At 48.5% G+C, this 24,150-nt stretch overlaps 1 protein-coding gene across 1 annotated transcript; it reads left to right on the top strand.

Moving 5' to 3' along the window:
• Positions 1–21: 21 nt before the first annotated feature.
• LOC147529351 (uncharacterized) lies at positions 22–19,612 on the top strand. The gene is made up of 20 exons (XM_086616834.1): positions 22–180; positions 275–331; positions 2,072–2,109; positions 3,388–3,528; positions 5,309–5,371; positions 8,117–8,237; positions 8,670–8,762; positions 9,807–9,967; positions 12,245–12,330; positions 12,601–12,684; positions 13,891–13,953; positions 14,083–14,160; positions 14,253–14,341; positions 15,090–15,126; positions 16,452–16,600; positions 16,817–16,879; positions 17,192–17,267; positions 17,899–17,983; positions 18,161–18,248; positions 18,812–19,612. The coding sequence occupies exons 1-20, from the start codon at positions 22–24 to the stop codon at positions 18,920–18,922; spliced, it is 1,842 nt and encodes a 613-aa protein (XP_086472960.1). The 3' UTR covers positions 18,923–19,612.
• Positions 19,613–24,150: the final 4,538 nt, after the last annotated feature.

Here is a 24,150-nt window from a genome sequence, read left to right as displayed (position 1 = left end):
GGGATCGGCGCGAAGCGAGTCATGGCGCCGGTGCTGACGCTGTTGCTCCTCTCGCTGCTGCCGGCCGCCGCCGCCTACCTGTGCTGCGTGCGGCGGCACACGGGCAGCGCGGAGGCGGCGCTGCGCCGCCGGGAGCCGGGCCGGGCCGAGGCGCGGGGTCGCAGCCCGCCGCGGGACCCGGTGAGCGCCGGGGAGGCAGCGGGCGGGCGGAGCGGGGGCCGGGAGGGAAGGGCGGCGGGGCCGGGCGCTCACCTCTCGCCTCCTCTCTCGGCAGTGGGCCCCGCGGCTGTGCGGCTCCAGGCTGCGCCTCTTCGGCCATGTGGCCAACACGGTGAGTCCCCGGCGTTGCGGAGGGAAGGCGGTCGGGAATGCCGGGGGGGTTGGAGGGAGAGGGTCTCGGTGGGAAGGTAGAGCCCGCGTTTGCTGGGAAATCGTAGGGGGGTTGCTGCTGGCTGCGTGGGTTTGGGTTCACCCCGTGCCCCGGGTGGGATGCTGTGGGTGCGGAGGGCTGGCGGCTGGGTGTCACCCGTGTGTTGGGTGCCGAGAGCCCGAAGCTGACATGGAACCCGGAATACAGCCACCGCCAGCTTTCCTCAGGCGTGACGGGATTCGGGTCCTTCGGCCCCGCGAATGACGGTTTTGGGACGGCGCTGAAGGCAGTTGTCCCCTCGAGCTCTTCCTGGGGTGGGCTTTGTTGCTGCTGGGCTTTTCCTTTTGAGCCGATGTCAAGGTTAGGCACGAAAGTGTCATTTCGGCAGTGCGTGACCTGTTACAGAGCTTGGTGGCTCGTTGGGCTTGGAGTGAAGGATGGTGATGGGCTGTGCCTTTATTCCTGGGAATACTTTGCAAGTGGCTTTATATAATCATAGAAAGGTTTGGGTTGGAAGGGACCTCAAAAGATCATCCAGTTCCAACCCCCCTGCCATGGGCAGGAACACCCTCCACTACAGCAGGTTGCCCAAAGCCTCATCCAACCTGGCCTTGGACACTTCCAGGGATGGGGCATCCATAACTTCTCTGGGCAACCTGTTCCAGTGCCTCACCACCCTAAGAGTGAGGAATTTCTTCCTTAGGTCTAATCTAAATCTGCCCTCTTTCAGTTTAAGTCCATTGCCCCTTGTTCTATCACTAGATGCCTGTGTAAAAAATAAATAAATAATCCTTTTTTCCAGGATATAATAACGAGAATATCTTTTTATCCTTCACTTTGTGGCTACTTCTGGTGCGTGGCCATGGGCTTGTATCCTTTCCTGACATCCCCCTTGGAGAAGGGACAGGAGATCTCCCTCTCCCTCAGGATTGTGCTGGTTTAGATTGGATGCAGATTAGGAGCAATGCATTTTCCAAAAGAGACTGTAACTCTTATGTAACGTGGGAGGCAATGTATCGCTTCACAGATCTGGGAGCGTGAGCCTTGCTTCAGACTCGTACTGTATTTGTACATCCCATAACAGGTTTTTGAAGTCCATTGTTGAGCCATTAAGACAGGCTAGAACAAGGCTGGTCTCTTTGGGGACCGCTGGTGTTGCTACACCGGGAACCAAAGTATTAAAAGATTATTTTCAGCTGCCTTCTACCATGGAGTCTTCAAATTTCTCATGTGTTTCCAAGTTCACTCGGTTTACTGCAGGAGCTGCTCGAGCAACGGGAGAGATCCTAACAGTGGGACGAACAAAATAATATTAAGCTCCTGCATTATCCAATGTCTGCATAATCTGCAGAACATGAAGAAGGTAATGGATAGGAGCTATATGGATGCCTCTGCTTGACAGTGGTGCAGCCTGCAGCTGCAGACTTTCTGGGCCAAGTCAGGGAAGGACAAAGGCAAGAGAGCCAGAAGAATATACTTTTTATAATTATATAAATATGAGGGGGGGGAAGGCATTTCAGGTTGATTTTGTGGCCTGAAATACAAGTATTTGTGCTATTTTTTTACTACATAGCCTTGCGTGCTCTCCAGGGTGCTCTGAGACTGCAGCGATTGTGAGCACATTCAGCATTCCTTGTCTAGTGAGGAGAGTGTTCAGGTCAAAGTTACTGGAAACCAGTGTTTCTGTTTACTTTCGTCTAGGCTTTCGGACAGATCTGCTTACTGCCGCTCTTAATAAGGTAAGAGTGGGGAGTTTTCTCCCCCTTCAAGTTTTGGGTTTGTTGTTTTTTTTTTTTTTTTCTTTTTTGAAGGTGCTTGCGTTGCCCTCCACTTACAGGTTATTTGAAATGACCTTTTCTAAGACCCTTTCCTAATGACCCTGCATAACTTGATCGGAGAGTGAGCAAGATTATTTGATAGGTGTTGCTTACTTGTTTGCTTTTTTTAGCTACTCTGTTTTGAATGGGTCTCTGTTGGAAAAACTTAACCTGTTTTCACCCTCAGGCAGGTGCATGGAAACCAAATTCGCCAGCTTGCCTCTTTGCCTTTGTGTTCTTTTGCTAAAGAGCAGTCTTTATTCAAAGCTTCTGGATGCGCAAACCTGCTGTGTTTATCACCAGTAGTGGTAAAAGAACAGTAGTAGAGGCCTGGCATGAAGTTCAGAGGTTTTAGTGTGTTCTTTTTAAAGATACTCACTGGTTTAGGTCAGCGTTTTCTCCTCTCTCACTTATGTTTTTGTTTAGAACCTGTGCTTTCAGGTGTATGTTGGACGAAATGCCACTCGGGTACGAGGTGGCAGGAACCTCGGGCTCGCCCTTGGCTCACGTAGTTTGCCCATCTTTTGATGGGCCACCTGTGCATATCCCAGGACGCTGAGAAATGTGTTACACACAGTTGGTACCCCTGAATTTTAACTTGGGGCATGAGCTTTTTGAGTGAATCAAACCCAGAAAAGTTCACTGCTTTCATTCTTTGATATCTATGACAGGATCTTGATTTCATTGCTTTACAATGAAATCAATGATCTTGATTTTCATTGTGTTCCAAGCTATGGGCTTATGCTGCAATCCCTGTTGTATTTGGTTGCAAATGAGCTGTGTTGAAGCAAGTCATGGAAAAGCCTGAAGAGGTGCTTGTTTTAACAGGATTAATGCTTGAATGTATGGCTTACACTACTTTCTCCTTTTCTTTTCCTCTGAATTCCTGTGTTTGTTGTTCTGCGAGCGATATATCTAATATAAAGTGGGTTGAAAACTTTCACCATTTCTTTCCCAGCTTGGGTTTAGGGAGACTGGCTGGTCTTACTTCAAGAGGTGGGAGGCTTTGTTAAGCAAGCAGGATGGATTTGATGCTGCCTTTAGGAAAGGTGTGAGAGATTATCTTGTAACTGTTGCAACTCCCTGCTGGGAGAGCAGACTGCTAAGACAAAATGTTCTTAGGTAAGGTTCCCTCTGACAATGTGAAAAATTAGTCATGGTAGAGCTTGCAAGCTCTAGCAGTGTGTCTCTCTCTTTCAGGCTGTACAACTTCTCGCTCATGCGTTCACTTGACATTCAGGAAGATCCCACGTTTATTCCGGAGGTTGCTGCGGAGGTTACAGAAAACAAGTCTGAGGCTCAAAGCACTTTGGATATTATCGAGCAGCTGGTAGATGCAAGGTCAGTGTGTGATGTTTGAGTGGAGTGGCAGAACACGCGTGTTGGCACTGTTATGTTAGTGGGAACCTGTCGTTGTCAGTAATGTGGATTAAAATCTTTTTCCATGCCCAGCTGCTTTACAAAACAAATAGTGCTGTCAGTCATCTTTCCTTTTGTAACTTACAGACCACTGGTAGTTACAAGCAATATGAAGTTTCTGCAAGCCTCAGGGAGTGTGTTTATTTGGGAGTAACCAAATTCTGCCCTTGCCACCTATCTCTGGTTGCGCTGTTACAGCAGGTACACTTAGTGGTTGGCTAGTGAGCACGGACATCGCCTTAAGTGAGTTGGCAGGTGTGCTGTTTCTTGCCTACAAGGATTCTGAAAGAGGACAGGGGTGTTGCTTGAGGGAGAGAAGGAACGTGGGTTACAAAGAAAATCCACAAGAAATCAGGCTTGGTTAGTTAGGTGGTTGGATGAAAGCCTGTTCAGCTTCTTGATTGCAGCCCGTACTTGATTAAATCCCACTGGATTCCAAGCGAAATGGTACTCGGGCTCACATGTCTTACTGAGGTGGGAGCAGCTGGGCTGCTGTGCATGCTCTCCCCCTCTGGTTTTGGTTCTTAGTGATATATTGAGTGTTACAGGGCAGGTTACTGGAGCCAAACCTCTTTCCTGCATAGGACATTATGGTGCCCTACATTGTCCAATTCCAGGATTTGGCTTCTGGTTTGGGTGATGGTATGAAGACATCACGAGAGTAATAATTGTAGCTAGCTCTTCTGATGACCTTAGATTCATAGAATCATAGAATGGTTAGGGTCGGAAGGGACCTCAAAGATCATCTCGTTCCAACCCCCCTGCCATGGGCAGAGAAATCCTCCACTACACCAGGTTGCCCAAAGCCTCATCTGACCTGGCCTTGAACACTTCCAGGGATGGGGCCTCCACAACTTCTCTGGGCAACCTGTTCCACTGCCTCACCACCCTCAATGTAAAAAATTTAATTCATCCTGTTGTGATGAGAAATGGTCTATTTCTTAAGTGCTGTAGCCATCAACCAACTGGTTTTGGTTCTTAGTGATATATTGAGTATTACAGGGCAGGTTACTGGAGCCAAACCTCTTTCCTGCATAGGACATTATGGTGCCCTACACTGTCTGATTCCAGGATATGGCTTCTGGTTTGGGTGATGGTATGAAGGCATCACGAGAGTAATAATTGTAGCTAGCTCTTCTGATGGTCTTAGATTCACCCTGTTGTGGTGAGAAATGGTCTATTTCTTAAGTGCTGTAGCCATCAACTTAGGTTTTAAGCAGTTTGCTGATGGTCTGTATCCTTGTGTGTGCTGCATCGTGCCTTTCTCCCCTCCCACACCACACACGGAATCTGCTGCTGGCTATCTCTGCATCAGACTTGTGACAGAGATCCTGGGAAAAGGTTTTCCAGTATATTCTAACTCTTCTGTAATGTTTCAGTGATGAGTAGGAAAGGTAAACCTGGAATAAATTTTGCACAGTTTAGACTGTCGTATTGCAGGAGAAATAGAAAGCAACTAGAACATGCCAGCGAGACTGACCCCGTATTTCTGTGGCACCCTTAGTGTACCTGGTGCCTGGCATGTGTACAAGGTGTCTGAGAGCCTAAGCTGAAATGTGTAGGCTAGCAGTGTGACCAGTGACCAGCAGGTTCACTGTGAGTGATGCCCAAACCTGCGTTGAACTGTGGTGCTGAAGTCTACAGGTCTAAAGAGAGGTGCTGTTGATGGTTCACAGTTGCCTCCTTAATCCTTTCTTTGCAGGTCTGATTCTGCGAGCAATGGGTTTAGCTTCAAAGGGATCAAAGACTACCTGGACTGTTACCGGTAGGTGAAATTATGGTCTGGAAACAGCCTGTCTCGCATGTTCGCCTGCTGTGGGCTGCTACCGTTCCACAAGCTCTCAGGCATAGAATCATAGAGTGGTTAGGGTTGGAAGGGACCTGAAAGATCATCTAGTTCCAACCCCCCTGCCATGGGCAGGGACACCTTCCACTACACTCAAAGCCTCATCCAACCTGGCCTTGAACACTTCCAGGGATGGGGCATCAACAGCTTCCCTGGGCAACCTGTTCCAGTGCCTCACCACCCTCAGAGTGAAAAATTTCTTCCTTGTATCTAATCTAAATCTCCCCTCTTTCAGGTTAAAGCCATTTCCCCTTGTCCTGTCACTACACGCCCTTGTAAAAAGTCCCCTCTCCAGCTTTCTTGTAGGCCCCTTATAGGTACCGGAAGGCTGCAATAAGATCACCCCGGAGCCTTCTCTTCTCCCGGCTGAACAGCCCCAGCTCTCTCAGCCTGTCTCCATAGCAGAGGTGCTCCAGCACTCGGATCATCTTCATGGCCTTCCTCTGGACCCGCTCCAATAGCTCCATGTTCTCCGTTTTTTTTTTTGTGTGATCTGAACACAGCACTGCAGGTGGGGTCCCATGAAAGCAGAGCAGAGGGGCAGAATTCCCTCTCTCGACCTGCTGCCCACGCTGCTTTGGATGCAGCCCAGGATATGGTTGGCTTTCTGGCTGCCAGCGCACATTGCCGGCTCATGTTGAGCTTCTCCTCAACCAACAACATGTATCTGTGCTTGGGATTGCCCCGACCCACGTGCAGGACCTTGCACTTGGCCTTGTTGAACTTCTTGAGGTTCTCCAGGTGACAGGAGGTGGGTGACAGGCCCACCTCTCCAGCCTGTCAAGGTCCCTCTGGATGGCATCCCTTCCCTCCGGCGTGTCCATCACACCACGCAGCTTGGTGTTGTCAGCAAACTTGCTGAGGGTGCACTCGATCCCACTGTCCACGTTGCCAACAAAGATGTTAAACAGCGCTGGTCCCAATACCATCCCCTGAGGAACACCACTCATCACTGGTCTCCACTTGCACATCGAGCTGTTGACTGCAACTCTTTGAGTGCGACCATCCAGCCAATTCCTTATCCATCGAGTCGTCCGTCTGTCAAATCCATCTCTCTCTGACTTAGAGATAAGGATGTCATGCGGGACAGTGTCAAATGTTGTAGAAGGCCACCAAATTTGTCAGGCACGATTTGCCCTTAGTGAAGCCATGCTGGCTGTCACTAATCACCTCCTTTTTTTTTCCATGTGCCTTAGCATAGTTTCCAGGAGCATCTGGAGGATGGTTCTTCATTCTCCCAGTCCCTGCCTTTGCCTTTTGCAACATGGGTGGTGCATCTGCTAGTGAAGACTGAGGCAAAGAAGTTTGAGTACCTCAGCCTTTTCCATATCCCAGGTATCCAGGCCCCGTTTCCTTCCAGAGAGGGCTCACGTTTTCCCTAGACCTCCTTTTATCACTGATGTACCTATAGAAGTTTTTCTTGTTGCCCTTCATGTCCCTGGCCAGATTTAACTCTTATCAGGGCTTTAGCTTTCCTAACCTGATCCCTGGTTGCTCGGACAATTTCTCTGTATTCCTCCCAGGCTACCTGTCCTTGCTGCCACCCCTTGTAGGCTTCCTTCTTGAGCTTGAGTTTGTCCAGGAACTCCTTGTTCATCTATGCATCTCTTTGTTAGGATTGTACTTGAGGTGCTAGTGTTTGGCATCACCCTCAGCAGTCCTTTTCCTCTAACAGAGTAAAGAAGGAAAGCCAACTGAGAGCCAACTTTTACAAGCCTTACAAGGATATTTAAATGCTGTTTTCCTTGGCTTATTGTCAGTCTTCTCTGCGAGAGATTTCTACATACGTTGGTTGCTCAAACGTGTGAGTGAGAAGGAGAGAAAGGTTCATTTGGATGATGTGAGTTGCACGTACTGAGGGTGTCTGAAGAATCCCTTGGTTCCCCAGCTGCTTGTGCTCCTGTGAGCAGTTTGCCTGCTTTCACCCAGTAAACATGTCCAGCTCGGAAACAGCTGGAAGCATGTCCCTGACTCTAAGGTTCTGCGAGCTGTTGGCTGCTCGGTAACTCCTGGTTCCCTCTGAGACATGTGCCAGGCGTGGAACGCTCTGATAAATCCTCTTGTGCTCCCGGCACCTGTTCCTCAAGGGGCACCTCTGCAAACAGGCCTTGGAACAAAAGGCTGACACTGCAGTCTGGTGTTACAGGTAAATCCTGACTGTGAGGCTCTCGTGTCACCCAGAGGTAGATGTGTTTGTGGTGTACCATTGCCTTTTGCCAGGAGAGAGGAAAGGCCTGTTTGCTAAGGGTGGGTTCTGACAGTACTGCTGGGAGCCCCTTCTCTGTAACCTGTATAAAGGGGGCTGGCCTCTTGGTCTTAGCTCGTGATAACGGGAGTTTCATAGCCTCAGACTTTCAGGAGCTCAAGGACTGTCTGTAAAGCTGCCAGCTGTCTTTTCCTGTTATTCAGGAATATCTGGGCAACCCTCCTAGCTCCTGCCCCTTCTCTAAGGGTTGGGGGCGTATTGTGTAGGCAGATTCTCCCCTTAAGGAAGGGAGTCTCCTGTCTTGATGATGTCAACTGTGTTGAAATCATGACCCACAGAGATTCTTAGTGAGTTCTTGCTTACTGCTGTGACAGTTGCCGTCTTGCTCCATGAAAGACAAACCCTATGAGTGTGCGTGGTTGTCTTGTAACAAGGTCCCAACTTCTCTTGTCCTGCAGGAGTGGGAAGTTGACGCCATCTCAGGTAGCAAAGAACATCATTGCCACGCTGGAAGACTGTGACAAATCCACACCACCACTCAGAGCGATAGTGCAGTGGGACCCGAAGCAAATAATGCTGGTAATGTCTACCTCTGGTAGGAATAGGGCCTCTGCTACCCCAAGAGCAGTAGCATCCATCCAGAAGAGGCTCTTCTGCTAATACATTGCACGGAAAAATATGTACGTTTTTCCTGCCTCCTTGTGTAGAGGACTACAAACAAGTTTGCTTTCCTACCTGCAAAGAGAGGTGGAGTTAAAGCAATCTGTATCCTGCTGGACAGCTACGTTTAAAACAGGACTTCTGTGCTTGTGTGGCATCTGTTAGCATAGATGCTTCCAAGTAGCAGGTTTCCCATCAGCATATGGTGGAAGAAGAAAGAAACTTTTATAGTTTGGCTTAGTAACAGCATGAGAAAGCCATTTTTGGTATCTGTTCTGATACTGGTAATGACCTTCAGCTCAACTAAATATATATAATATAGCATACACTTTATTTTTTCCCTCTGTGCAGATGGCTGAGGCCTCCACTGCTCGTTACAGGAATAAATGTACCCTGTCTTATCTGGATGGCATCCCAGTGTGTCTGAAAGAAGAGTTCAAAGTGGTGAGTTTCTGTGTCTAGCTGTCAGTTTGTGCTGCAGGTGGTCAACCTGGACAACTCACTACGGGAATGTTGTAAGGTCATCACCTCAACAGAAGTCTGGGAATGTCGTAAAGGGTAGCATGGGGGTTGGTAAGGAGTAGGATTAACAAGTTTTGCCAGGTGAAGACAGATCTTGCGTACAGCAGACGTGTTGCATATCTTGTACTGATCTCTTTAATCCATGGGGAGTAGAAGGTGGGGGTGGGAAACAGTCCCTTTTGTGATGAAATGAGAATGTATAAAAGTATTTGTAGCTGTGGGTTTAACTGTATGTATTTCTCAGGCACTGACTCCACTCCACTGGCAAAGCATCCCTCTCTCCTTATCTCAAAGGATACGTGTCAGAAATATGCGAGTTACTTTGAAAATCCCCACTTACAAGGAGTTTTGCCTGTGGCCTAACAACAGCGACCATTAAATACTCCTGGCAGTGCCATCGAGCTGTCGTAGGCTCTGCAGAGAGCTCCCTATAGGCTGGGAGCCTGTTTATGTACAGATTCTTCCATCGCTGCCGAAGTGAAGAGTACTTAGCATACCCTAAAAGTGAGTCCATCTGGTATTTTGGCATTCGCCTAAACTTGGTGCCTTGCTTCAAAGCACTGCAGGTCTGAAACGCTGCAGCTCTGTCCGTAGAAAAATGGAAAATAAAGCTCCTGTGTGCTGTGGGGCCAAGGCGACTGTTCTGTTGCCCCTGGGCATAGCAGTTGCATTCCTTCCTGCAGGGAGGCAGACTTTTTCACCATCTGCATGTTTCTCCTTCTGTATCATGGTGTTAAAAGGACTCCTCTGCATTGGAGAGGGACCAAATATTGAAGGGTTAAGTGTCCCTCCTAACAGAAACCAACAGAGGACAAGTTGAAGAGTGAAGCTTCCTAGCCCTTACTTACCTCTGTGGGTCATAATGTCTGGGAGCTGTTGAGTTGAAGCGTGCACGTGAAGCATGCACGTGTGCCTGTCTACCTTGCCAGGGTTTTAGGATGAATAATAAGGTGTCTTCTTGCTAAGGTACCTTACCATCACCGAGTGGGAACAGTGTATCGTGGGACGGAGCCTGAAACAGAAGATGCTACCGTGGCCAAGAAGCTGCGAGAGGCTGGAGCTATCATTATTGGGGTCTCAAACATGCATGAACTAGCGACCGGAACAACTGGATGCAACCCTAATAGGTAAAAATCCCTTTCTCCTCTCTTCCTCTCTGGTCTTTATCTGTGTCGTGGGTTAGGCTGAGTCCGGCAACCCAACCCATGCAGCTCTCCCAGTCCAGTAAAATAGAGAGGAGAGAAAAATGTAATAAAAGAGCTGAGGATCGAGACAGGAACAGAGGAGCACCCACCAACCACGGTCCCGGGCAAAAGAGGCTTTTTCTTAATGCAAAACTATTTATTAACAGCTACCTACAAAGAGAAAAGCACACAAAAACGGTTACTTGAGAGAATAACAAGAAAACAAGGCCAGGTCTTAAAAACAACACCACTCCCCCCCTCCCTTGCTTCTTCTTTCTGGCTCTACCTCCTCCCCCCAGCGGCGCAGGGGACAGGGAATGGGAGAGTGCAGGTCAGTTCATTCCATGCTGTTACTGCCGCTTCTCTTAAAGGAAAAGGAGTCCTTACACCATTGTCCCCTGCTCCAGTGGATCCCCTACTCACGGCGAAAGCGTGAATCCTACCCGCTGGGGGGGCAAATCCTTACCCCATCAGATTTGCCCCAAGTGCGGGCTTTACCAGTCCTGGGCTTTTAAGGAGCCGTAGCCACTCGCTCTGGCGTGGGTCATCAACAAACTTTAAATGTGCTCCAGCGTGGGTCGTCATGTCGACCTTAAATGCGTCTCCATACAGAATCTGAATGCGTAAAATGCGTAAATGTGTCTCTACCTGTGCCCATGATTCACAATAGTCTCAGGCTTAGGCATCTCTTCCCGACGTGGGTCATCCACTGGTTGTGAGTGGGTCTCTGCTTGCTCCACCAAGGACTTGTTTGCAAAGGGGCTGCTGGCAAGGGGGACTCAGCCGCGGCACACGTTCCGTTCCATCTCCACTGACCTCTTATCTGTGTGGCCGTTTCTCTTAGATTTCAGTCCTGTCTGGGTGAACTCGGCCCGGTGGGCGCCCCGGCAGCGGGGCTCTCCCCGAGTTCCCCAAGCGGCTCCGCCGCCACCATCCTTGACGGGGTGGGCATCGGGCCCGGCCCGGGCCACCGGCCCGACCGGGAGCCCGGAGCGGGGGCCGTGCCCCCCCTCCCGTCTCCGTGCTCCTGGGCACCAGCACACCTTTCCGGTTCCTTTGTCCGACGTAAATAGGACAATTCGCAGAGGCGTCGATTGGCTCAAGCCCCGAGGGGGACGGGAGTCCGGTGTGATGGGCAGCTTCTGCCACCCGGACCTCCCCCCCCACTTCAAACCATAACACCCTGTCAGAGCTGACAGGGAAAGGTACAAAAATAGGGCAAGCGTGTGAGAATAAAACTGACGGAAGCACCCTGTGCACGGAGAATCCTGGTGGTATGAAAACCCAGCATGGTAGATTTGAGAGCCAGAGTAGCCGTGGAAGCCTGAAGGCTCCTGAAACCAAAGGAAGGAATGGTGTCTGCTGAGTAAGGCTTGGTTTGCCAGGCTTTGCAGGCCTGGAGGTGTGAATGTTTACAGGATGAGTGGTAGACAAAAGCAGTGTCAGAAAACAAATAAACAGTAATCTAATGCTCGGTCACAGTAATGGCTAAAAGCCCAGAATGGTGAGAAAAGGTACGGTCATCTCAGGAGAATATAGTGGTTTTATTTCCTAGCTAAAACAAGTTCACTGGAATTCGCTTTACAGTTGTGAATTCTCCAGCCATAGCCAAGCTGAGAGCTGCTGTTCCGGAGCAGTGGTCCTCACAGCCTTCATGAGCCATGTGCAGGGCCACGCTTCCTGCGCGTGCAGCTGGATGGAGCTGGAGCTACCCCTCAGCTGCAACAACGTGCCAGGGCATTTCCTCACTGTGTGAGGTCGGCTGGATACCCTGGTGGGTCTCTTTGGTGTCTGGGGACTGTGGTCAGACTGGAGACTTCAGGAGCTGCTGCTCCAGGATAAAGGGCAGACTGGGGATGCTGACTTGCTTGTCTGTAAGAAGTGCCGGCCACCAGCCGTGCCACCTTTTGGAACTGCATAAGGCACTGTGGCATGCAGTCGTGGCAGAGCGCTGTCGCAGACAGACGAGCTGGACCAGCATCCTTTCTCTTGCTTTGGGTCTGTCTCTTTTGGATAGGCTACTTATGGTGACAAAAGATTGGACTCTGAGGCAGAAGTCTTTTTTGCCTCTTATTTTCTAGGGACATAGCAGTATCTGGGATTATGGTATGTCTTTACTAAGAGATGAGAATCCCTGAGCTGTGTTTCTGGATCTTTTCCTGCCCTGTAGTGCACTCAGTCCTTCCTAGGAAAAGATTCAACACTGTTTGTCTGCTTCAGGTGCCACAAGATCCCTAGGAATCCCTACAAGCCTAACCACTTCACAGGTGGGAGCTCCAGTGGGTCAGCAGCAGCTGTAGCAGCAGGTAGGTGGTCCTAAATGGAGTTCAGGGGTGGTGGGAGGAAGGTCCTGAGACAAAGTACCTCAGGCATTTAGTTTTTATGAGGGGGTTTAGAAGCTGGAGGGAACCCCTTGCTGAACAGAGAGCTCCGTGTGCTGTCTTGGCTACAGCTGCTGGTAGAACGGACAGGGCAACACGATGTCTGTCTGATCACAGGCCAATGTGTGGGTTTTTTAGGTCTGGGCAACAACGATGTCTGTCTGATCACAGGCCAATGTGTGGGGTTTTTTTTAGGTCTCTGCCCAGTGGCTATTGGCACAGATGCAGGCGGCTCTGTGAGGATTCCTGCTTCTTTCTGTGGCGTGGTGGGGCTGAAAGGTAGAGTCCTGTAATCATGGAGGTGGTGAGTCTCGTTTGCTGTATCTCACAGAGCGCCACAAACAAGTCAGGCACAGTCCATAAACTCCTGTCAAGCAAAACTTGACCAGACAGACTCTGGAATGTAACACCCTGAGAATTATGTGGGTTGGACTGGCAGATTGGAAGGACTCTCTGTACTGGCTATTGAATGGATGTTCCAAAAAACCTAATTTACATGAGTTAAATGCTAAACAAACCACGTGTGCTGCTTTTCTTTCTACCTACTCATCCCTGTTTAGTCTTCCTTCTTTGCTGGGAGGTGTTCCCAACGTAGTTGGTTGTCTGTAGTGGGCTGGTGAAAAGCATCTCCACTGGCGATGGTTTGCCGTCATCCCAGTTATATGGAGAGGCTGATGCTGCTCAGATTTGTGTCTGGTAGGATAAATCTGGTAGTAGGCTTGTGTGAAATCAGGATGTAGCTGTTCCCTCTCATCTCAGTGTTACCCAAAGTAGCGAGGCAGTTTTTGCAGTAAGAATTAATCTTATCAAGGGGAATGTGCAGAGGACTCAAATGCACAGGGCAGTGTCTGCTGCATGGAAGGTGGTGAGGCAGGATTGGGACTTGTAAGAGATGCCAGCTTTTGGGAATGGTTTTCATTCCAGAGGATCTCAGCTGCTTCATCTGAGGCCAGATACTCAGCTGTTACTCTGTTTTTCCATCCTTCACATGTGATCGACTTGATTAATTTTGATTAATCTGAGGAAGACAATGATGACGATGACAAAAATGTAAATAGTCAGAAAGGTGATACAAATACTCACAGAAGACAACTGGCGTGAGGCATCAAGTCTCACTGGTGAAGTGAGTGAGATCTCCCAGGGGGTGGTATCTCCTGCTGTTGATAATCCTGCTCCTGCCTCTCCAACCTCCATACCACAGATGTTCCTTCTGTGTATCGAAATGCATGTATTTCAAAACGTCCCCGCACATATTCCCCCCAAGCTAAATCATTTCTTATGGAGGAGAACAGTTTCACTGATGAGACAGATCATGGTCAGCAGAACGGGGTACTCACAGATGAGCAACTGGGCTCTGAAACAGCAGACATAAAAGTGACTGGTGGGGGTGTGTTGCTCACTGACTGGGTGCACCAGAGCCATCTAGGTCAGATCTTAACCAGCAACTGCTGGTATCTAGCTAACTGCTCACTTCTTTTCCTTTAGGTACGTTTGGGCGCATCAGTTCTCACGGCAGCTTGCCTTTCTGCTACTCCACAGTCAGCGTAGGTAAGAGGACATGTTCTCCACTTCAGGGACCTTGCTGTGTAGTGTTCTCACAATGGACGCAATCTATGCCGACAAAAGACCTTGGGAAGACCCACTGTCATATTTTTATAACTGATCTCTCTTTTACAGGCCCGATCTGTACCTCAGTGGCAGACACAGCCATTGTTTATAGTATCCTTGCTGAGCCAGATCCGCTCTATCCATATGGTAGGTGAGCCCTCTCCCTCCCTGAGCACAGGTGCTGTGCCTTCCTAGAAGCATGCTAGATAACAGGAGGAACTCTTGTTTGTTCCCTGCAGGACTGAAACAGCCCAAAGCGACCCTATCTGATATGTGTGCTCCTGACCTGAAAGGCTTGAAACTGGGAGTGGACTGGTCATTTTTCAAGGTGCCTGTTCTCTCTCTCTCTCTCTTTCTGCTGCCTTGCAAAATGAGATTTTAAAGGGATTCTGTGTGTTCACTGTTCTCTAGCCTGTCCTCATTAGAGCTTCTCATATTTAGTCCTATAATTGGAAGACAATATAGCCTGGGTGGAAACATCGACAGGGATAGATTTTTTTTCCTAAGGCAGCCTTTTGAGTAAAAGTCTGTTGGAGGCATGAGGAAAGGTAACGACTGTACAGTTGATGGCAGTATGCTTCCTCATACTGCTGTTTCTATTGGAAGCAATGCTTCTGAACTGATTACAAAAGGCAGTTATTTTAAAATCGAAATGGGGAAAATTAGTGTATCCATTTGGTGACAGTGCTGTAGCTGCTGAGAGGTATTTCATCATTCCAAAGTAGAAACTGGGCTTGCAAGCTAGTACCACGTGGCAATTGTAATGCAACCCCACAAACGTGTCCATGATTTCTTCCCTGGAGGAAAACAAGGACTCTTTCTGGCTCTGCCTCAGTGCCAAGGAGGAATATCCTCCCCTCTGGAAAAGATGACCTTTCCTTTTCCTTAGGGGTATGACCTGCAAGCTGTTCTCTTGGAGCAGGTGGCCTAAGGCAATCCTGGAGGGCTGTGTTTCACTACCATTAGGGACAGGAACAAGGAAATCTCCATGAGGACCCAAGTCCTGGTGAGTGTGCTCACCAAGGAGAAGAGGGAAGTTACTAAAGTCTACTTAGTTCTTTCCTCTTATTCTCTAGGCATGTGATGCGGAAGTCCTGTCCATCTGTGAGAAAGGTAAAGAGGAGAAGTCTTTAAGTCTCTTATTCTGCCTGATGTCATGGTATCTATCACTTGGTGCTCCTCTTATGTATGCATTAAAAAGATCTCGACTGAAGTCCTTAAAGGCAGATCCTTAAAGAGGTCTGGCTGGACAAACAGCAGTAGCTTTGTATTAGGGAAGCCCTCCTGACTGCTGAGGGTTAAAAAGCTCAGCAGTTGTAGGCTTGTCAGGTTACAATGGAAGAATGCAGTCCAGTGTGCTAAGCCTCCCTCTGTATAAAGGCAGGTCTGTGCTCAGTAATACTTACTCTGCAAGCTGTAAGGGTAAAAGACTTTGAAGGGAGGGACTTGTTTCACAACATAATGTTCAGTAGGAAAGACAGGGCTAGGTCTTTGTGATGTATCCAGTCCTCTGGTATTTCCTTGAAATCAGCCAAGTGATGTCTTTAGGGTGGCTTTGTCAGAATTTAGACTAAGCAAAATTGACCCTGGTGAGTAGTTGGGGTGGGTGAGAAAAACTCTACAATCCCTGTTATAGTAGCTGCTGTCCTGTGCATTGGAGCTGAGATAGTTCACAGTATTCAGGCTAATTTGCCTGTATTTTCTTCAGCTTCCATATTTCCATAGACACGCTTCTACGTATGTAGTTTTCTTAGGAGAGATGTACCATAAGCCAGCGAAATAGGCAAGCTTGGGTATTCATAGAATCATAGAATGGTTAGGGCTGGAAGGGACCTTCAAAGGTCATCTAGTCCAACCCTCCCTGCAAGGAACAGGGATATCTCCAACTAGAAGTTGGGGTCAAAGAAAGAAGAGGATTCTTTTTAGACTGCAAGATTCAGTTTTCCCAAAGTCTTGGTGTTCAGCCTTGCTGAAGCGCACCAGGATTTATCAAATCTGTGCTGTTGACCTGCTCTCTTGACTATTCTCTGGGTTCCTCTAGCATTATGGTTCAGAAGAGGCTTTCAACAGGACTCACATGATGCTAAATAATAATGCTGATGGAATACTGGTCATGTCAAATGCTATGGGAACCATTGTCCGTTCACCTTTACTCTTTGAGTTAACTGGGGAGGTTGAGTGAGGAGATGAACTTGCCTGAAACATAGCGGGTGACTTAGGAACCTGTCTGCAAGCCCCTACCCCTGCCCTGTTGGAATACTGAGATCTAGTTAGGCTGAAGGCTTCTACCTACGAGAAGCAGCTGCAGCACTGAAGATACTTGCCTTGTCATGGCCTGTGGGGTCTCTAACTGCTCAAGGGGGTGGGGATTCACAGCCCCTCTATGAAGTTTCATGAACTCAGGGATGCTGTCTGTGCTTTACCTGTTCCGTACGCAGCTGTGGAGCATTTGCAGAGTTTGGGAGCCAGCGTGGTTGAAGTGTCTCTTCCAGAGATGGAGGAAGTGCGAGTAGCACACATCATCTGCATTCTCAGTGAGATGAGGGACTTCCTGCATCCTGACTTCAATAAACATTTCCAGGAAATGGTAAGCAGCAGCAGCTTGGTTCAGAGGCAGTAGTTGTCCCAGCTAATAGAGAGCAAGTGTCATGTCAGTGAGAAACCTGAGGCTCTCCCACTTTTTCTATGACAAACCACCTGTTGGATGACTACGGATAGAGGAGAGCAGAACTGGAAGAGAATTCCTGGGCTGTCACATTCAGTTTCTGGCAAGCAGAGCCATGACCGATGTTTTCTCTTCCAGAATTTGGAAACTCGGACTAACCTGGCCTTGGCTTCCCAGTTCACAGCTCTGGATTATATTACGGTACGGAACATACTGTGGTGAAGACTAAAGGGAGGCACCGAGGGAAACTGTAAAGGTGTGGTAGAGGACTCTCTTAACTTCCCCAAAGTTATTGTCCAGCTGTGTTGCCCTCTGCTGTGAAAGCACACTGAACGGCGGGGTGCCACAGAGGACGTGCCACCTGCACTGGTGGGCTGCCTCTTGATTCCAAACTGCAGGAATGGTGTCGTCTTTTACAAAGGCACAGGCTCTGATGGGCAGAGCCTGCCAACATCACACGTGAGCCTCACGAACCAAGAGGGACGGGTCAGACTGTAGTCTCTCTGCTTGCAGGCAAATCGACAGAGAACTCGGACCATGGGATTTTTGCGAGAGATCTTCACCACTGTGAACTGTATCCTTACACCAGGTATTGGCAGTCTTGGCCAAAGAGCTGGTCCCCAACAGCTGTGTGGTGGTTTTTTTAACAGTCACTCTATTAACTTTCCCTCCCCAATTTTCAGAGCATGACTTTTGTGCAAATACTTTGCTGTGCCTCAAGCCTTTAGAAGATAATGCAGCCTGGTTAGAAAGACTGCTGTCTATTTCTGGACTTACTGCCTATAGGCATGGCAGTGAGAATCTCTTTCTTGGTACTTGAAACAGGCAGAGCCAGCACGTTTACACAGGAGGGACTGGACATCTACTTAGATATGCAAATGTTCTTGCTCTAAATAGAAACTAACTGCTTAATTCATAAATCCCAGTGACTTGTGTTCTAGGGGTGTGTTTGCATCACCAATGTGTATCAGACATGTGGCTTTAATGAACTGAACTGTTCCTTTGAAGATTGCCCATTGCCTGACTCTTCCTTGGGTCTTTAAACACTGGATCAGGTTGCTCAGAGAGGCTGTGGAATCTCCATCCCTGGGGATATTCAAAAGCCCTTCAGACGTGGTCCTGGGCAACCTGCTTTAGCTGACTGTCCTTGAGACAGATGGTGAGACAAGGTGACTCCTGAGGTCCTTTTCAATCTCAATCATTTTGTGATTCCTTCACAGCTGTTCCTTCCACTGCCCCAAGAATCTATGAGTCTGACCTTGTGACTGGGAGCAGCAATTTGTCCTTCATAGTCCAGTCCATGAGGTAAGAAGAGTGCTGCTTGTACTACGGAAGCAAAAATTTGGGAGCAGCTGGAGACTAGCTGCACTAACTGAAGGAGCTCAGGCTGTAGAGCAGGAGAAATCAATCCTGTCTCTCCCAAAAAAGGATGCCTTTCCTGCTGTCCCAAGGCAGAAATGCTGACAACAGCTTTTCCCCCAGGTTCATGCAGCTTGCTAACTTCACTGGGATTCCAGGCCTTGTGGTCCCCATTGGATATTCTACTGCTGGGCTCCCCATCAGCTTCCAGGTGAGTACTGGCTCTTTGTGAATGCTGGGTCACAAAACCCCCAGGTGGCTTTGTCCTGAACCACTATAACCAGGCTCCTGCTGTTCACACAGAACACTGGAGGAGCTGGCAGGTACTGATAATAAAAGCTTTAAACTTGTGGGTGAAGAGACTTGCCTCAGAGTAACTCACTCCGGAATGGCAGAGGGACTCTTCAGGTATCTGGGCGATAGATTTCTCCGTCTCCCTGTCGACTTGCATCAGTACTCAATATTTGTCACTACTCTTTCCTCTCTTATTTCTCATTTCTGTAATTTCCTTAAGTCCTTCCCTCTTGAAATGGGTCTCATGCAAATGAAAAGTCCTTGTCTTGTAACTAAAAGTCACACAGCTGCCTTTATCTCAAATGCAGTGATGCCATACTGACTGGGGAAAAGGGAGAAGCCTGTGTCCTTTAGGTGCTGTTGGGGGAAAAAAATTATGTTTTCCAGAGCTTTCAATAGCAGCTGTATGTAATGATGCTACTTTTTTGTTTTGTTGGTTTTCCTCTTACCTTTCTCTTTCTGCCTCTCATCTTCTCCCAGGTCATGGCCAAATGGTGGGATGAAGCTGTTCTTCTGAGGATTGGCCTGAAGCTAGAGCAGTTCCGTTACCAGACCAAAAAGCCATCCATTTATTACGACATCCTTGCATAACAGAGTGACTGAGATCAGAATAAGTCTTTTTTTTCCTAGTCTGACCTGACCAAGTATTAGAGTGGACTTGTTTTCAGTGTTCACCTGAATAATGCTTTAGCAGCAGGCCCATTTGAGGAACGGGGAGGAACACTGATCTGAGCAGGCACTGATGCTGAGCAGACATCATTTCTGTTGTTAGTGGATCGTCCAGTTTATACTGGGAGACCAGCTGTTCTGGCAAGTTCCTCACAGTGTTTTTGCCAACAGAGGAAGCTGCAACTATCTTCTGTAACTTCTTTCCATGTAGGGGTCCTGTGTAAAGATGGAAGACAAATGCATCTAGAGGACTGTGTGCAGGCACACATACTACTGTGCACGGAAAGGTACAATCTCCAGCCCTTAAACCCTCTCACAGAACTCCTCCTGCTCCAGGATGGAACAAAGGTATGTTTGGGAGGGCAGAGGCAGCAAACAATGCCTAGCTCCCTTGGAGTGAGTAGGATCTTAGCACACCTGCAATTAAGTAGTGTGTGTTTTGGCTCCTTAGTCCCTCAGAGGAAAACAGCCTGTAGCTATGGAGGCATGGCCATGCTTCTGTTCCTTAGTGCTGCAACAGTGTAGGGTTGGTCACACTTTTGCACCAAGTATGGGTGTGCTGACTGAATGAGCAGTCCTAACTACCTGCAGCCTTACATGCAGGGGGAGGAAGCAGCAGAGCATGAACCCTCATCAGGCCCTGAGCAACCTGATCTAGTTGGAGATATCCCTGTTCCTTGCAGGGGGGTTGGACTAGATGACCTTTGAAGGTCCCTTCCAGCCCTAACGATTCTATGATTCTATGATCAGCTCTGTGCCCCAGAGCCCTGGTTCAGGGTTCTGGCTTTCTGTTGCACATCTCTCTTTCCCAAGCTAAGCCCTGGAGAGCCTCTTTTCTCCCACTGGTTGCTTAAGTATAAGCCTACTATCATGTAGCTGTCCAAATGGAAGAAAACTACTTGGTAATGGTGTGCAGTACTGCTTAAGGAGTGCTGAGCCAGCTGTTACAAACAGGTGAAACTTGTAGGAAACACTACTGAGCTACTGTCAGCATTGAAGCTGGGTGCAAGAAAGGTGTTGCACCAAGCCACATGCAGCAAAGAGCCTGCTCAAGATAAAAAGCCAACCCCCTCTTATCCCAAATGTACTTCCTGAAGTAATCAAGATAGAGTTAAGACATGGATTAAAGATGAGGCTGTACTACATAAGGCATGAGATGGCTTCAAGCCACAGTACTGAAAGGCCCCAGACTGTAAACTCCCAAGTACCTGTGTCCTGCCAGCAGCACTAGGGCCACGTGGAAGATAAGAAAAGGCCTAGGAGCAACCAGAGCTAAGCATCTGTGTTCGTTTTGGAGTAGCCAAATGCTCAGAGGCATCTCCTGTTGCCTTCATCATCAGGTATCCAGGCTGCTGGAGAAGCTGTCCCACAGGCAGGAGCAGAGAAGATCACTGTATTCTTACTTAGCTTGGAAGGAAAGAAGGAACAGAAAGTAGTTGCAGTTTCTCCCAAACTCAGCACAGTTTGGGTTTCTTTTCCCCCCATACATACCCACTCTTTGAACAGAGCTAGCACTTTACTAATGGCTAAAGTAGAGTCAGATGGCATCTGAATGGAAGAACATTGCATTGCTGTCTCCTCCTTAATTACCTGAGTTAAAGCATCAACTCCTACCATCAGCTGAGGCCAGCATCCATGCTGAAATTAATTACATGGTTAATACTGACTTTTATCTTCAATTCCTCTATGTGACACTGCTACAACTCTTCTTTCACTCGATTCTACTGTGATTCAGCTTTATGAAGAACGGTTTAAAAGCAAAGTATTTCCTCTATTATTAATAATACAATCATAGAATGGTTAGGGTTGGAAGGGACCTCAAAGATCATCTACCAACATACCTTAGAGTGAAACACTGCTGAAATGCTTTGCAGAGCAATAAAGGAGTTAAGAGTTTGACAAGAATAAATTTCTGCCAGGAACATTACTGCTTGAAGGAAATGACTGAATATGCTACTACTCTACTACTACTTAAAGCTACTACTCTAGGGATTAGAAATGGATGTTTAAAATATTAAATTACCATCCTGCTAGATGAAGCTATGAATTTCAAATCCCGTCCTAAATGATACACTACCCTAGAATTATAATTCCAATCTTTAGTTTGTTCTCTGGGCAGAAGAGGGAGCTCAACTTGCTAGGAGAAGAAATAGGGGCTAAAATAAAGAGTTGTTTTTTTTTAAAAAAATAACACTTGCATCCTGCTAACAGTGGCAAGAAGAAAGGACTGAGAGCTTTTACTCACTGATAGTAACTTAGTCTGTCTTACTGCACACAGTTTCCTCCCTGTCCCTAAACTGGTATCGCATCAGTGCACGATTCCAGTGCAAGACTTCCCTGGTATCGAGGTTACTAAGATAAACTTTACTCATCCTGATGAAAGGCCCCTGTGTTTCCTTTCTTCCCCTGGCTGTGAGCAGATCCAAGTTCTTCAGCAGACCAGTTCCTGATTGACAGCACTTCTGCCCCCACAGTATGCAACGGCAAAGCAGTTGTCTGAGCGAAGCGGACGCAGTGACCACACACACAATCCTGTTGCTTCACATAGATATATGTATGGGTATAGATATACGGTATATACACATTGATTTTTTTTTTATATATATATATATAAAATAAGACCTTGTTTATAAAGCGACATTTAATTGCCACTGGTTCCCTTCCCACCCCACAAAAACAATAGTATACAAAATATAAAATATTTTAAATATTTATAAACGCCGCAAGAAAAAAATAGAACTGTACGAAAATATTTTTTTTTTTTTCTGAGGTTCCCTCCCTCAGGAAAAGGGAAGGGAAAGAGAAAGGATACACATTTGACCAGCCTAGTGTGCCTTCAGTCCATAGTTGTTAAGCGGGTAGGAGTATGCCCTGCCTAATACTATCCGGTCCCAGAGGAGCTTAAATAAGACGTAATAATTGCAGAAAAGGATGAGAGCCATGGAGAGGGTATGGTTCCACTTCTCTGAGCGCAGCAGTGAGTAGAGCTGGTAGCAGACCACACTGCCTTCGATGAGAATCAGCAGGTTGAGCAGCCGTAACGGACGGTGAAAAAGGAACTGCAGGGAAAGAGTGAAAAGGACAGACTGCTGTGACACCTTGCGGTGTTGAACCGGGGAGGGGAACGTACACAAAGCTGTTGGGCACCACCACGCTGGGCAGAAGGAACATTGGTACTCCAGGCACCGTTAGCTGCTGCTTAGGGAAAGCAGCACAAGAAACACGACATGAAGAAGTGTCATTTCGCTCGGGAAGGGGAGAGTGGGTGAAACGACCTGTTGGCCACTGACATGCTTTCCTGTTTCCCTGGAAGACATTGTCTAGAACCCTGTTAAGAACATGCCTGATGGGAGAGCTGCATCACCGTGATGAGAAAGTGCTGACAAGGCAGCCGAAACCCTGTGATCTGCTCTGCTGCAGCTGGATTTATGGAATCATAGAATCATGGAATGGTTTGGGTTGGAAGGGACCTCAAAGATCATCCAGTTCCAACCCCCTGCCATGGGCAGGGACACCCTCCACTACACCAGGTTGCCCAAAGCCTCATCCAGCCTGGCCTTGAATACTTCCAGGGATGGGGCATCTACAGCTTCTCTGGGCAACCTGTCCCAGTGCCTCACCACGCTCAGAGGGAAGAATTTCTTCCTTATATCCAATCTAAATCTGCCCTTTTTCAGTTTAAATCCATTTCCCCTTGTCCTGTCACTACATGCCCCTGTAAAAAGTCCCTCTCCAGCTTTCCTGTAGGCCCTTTAAGTACTGGAAAGCAGCTATAAGATCACCCCGGAGCCTTCTCTTCTCCAGGCTGAACAGCCCCAACTCTCTCAGCCTGTCTTCATAGCAGAGGTGCTCCAGCCCTCAGATCATCTCCTTGGCCCTGTCATCCTTATTATGGGGTGCGATACGTCGAAACAAACCACAAAACAAGTCAAGTCAAAGCTCTCAAGGTCTTTCCTTGTACCTGGACTCAAGTGCTGCCTGTTGTTAACAACGTCGTGCCATCGCCACCCTGAAACAAGCGCCCAAGCACGTGAAACAACTCGCCAGCCCGCAGGAAACAAGCCCAAATGAGCCCAGGGACTGAGGAAAACGCACAAGGAGGACGAGTCCAGGAACTCGTGGTGGGCCTGCAAGAACCTCATGAAGTTCAACAAGGCCAAGTGCAAGGTCCTGCACGTGGGTTGGGGCAATCCCAAGCAGAAGTACAGGCTGAGTGAAGAACGGATTGAGAGCAGCCCTGAGGAAAAGGACTTGGGAGTGCTGGTGGATGAGAAGCTCAACATGAGCCGGCAATGTGCGCTGGCAGCCCAGAAAGCCAACCGTGTCCTGGGCTGCATCCAGAGCAGCGTGGCCAGCAGGTCGAGGGAGGGGATTCTGCCCCTCTGCTCTGCTCTCGTGAGACCCCACCTAGAATACAGTGTTCAGCTCTGGAGTCCCCAGCATAAGAAGGACATGGAGCTACTGGAGCAGGTCCAGAGGAGGCCACGAAGATGATTCGAGGGCTGGAGCACCTCTGCTATGAAGACAGGCTGAGAGACTTGGGGCTGTTCAGACTGGAGAAGAGAAGGCTCCAGGGTGATCTTATTGCAGCCTTCCAGTACCTAAAGGGGGCCTACAGGAAAGCTGGAGAGGGGCTTTTTACAAGGGTGTGTAGTGATAGGACAAGGGGCAATGGCTTTAAACTGAAAGAGGGGAGCTTTCGATTGGATATATGGAAGAAATTTTTCACTCTGAGGGTGGTGAGGCACTGGAACAGGTTGCCCAGAGAAGTTGTGGCTGCCCCATCCCTGGAAGTGTTCAAGGCCAGGTTGGATGAGGCTTTGGGCAACCTGGTGTAGTGTAGGGTGTCCCTGCCCATGGCAGAGGGGTTGGAACGAGATGATCTTTGAGGTCCCTTTCAATCCGAACCATTCTATAATTCTACGATTCCATGACTGAGGAAAACGCACAAACGGACGGACAGCCCGGGCGCCCCCTGTCACGCCAGAAGCACGGAGCGGCCGAGGAAGGCGCGCGAGGAGCGGCGAGCACGGCTGCAACGCGGCTCTCCGCCGCAGCCGGCTGCCGCAGGCCCGGGAGCCACCTTCACCGACACCTTTATTTATGTCGGCCCGGCGGTGTCAGCGCAGAGCCCCGACGATTATCGCGGA

The sequence above is a fragment of the Tauraco erythrolophus genome, chromosome 1 (genome assembly GCF_009769465.1).
Source record: "Tauraco erythrolophus isolate bTauEry1 chromosome 1, bTauEry1.pri, whole genome shotgun sequence".
NCBI classification, from domain to species: domain Eukaryota; kingdom Metazoa; phylum Chordata; class Aves; order Musophagiformes; family Musophagidae; genus Tauraco; species Tauraco erythrolophus.
This window is presented reverse-complemented; position numbering and strand designations above follow the sequence as displayed.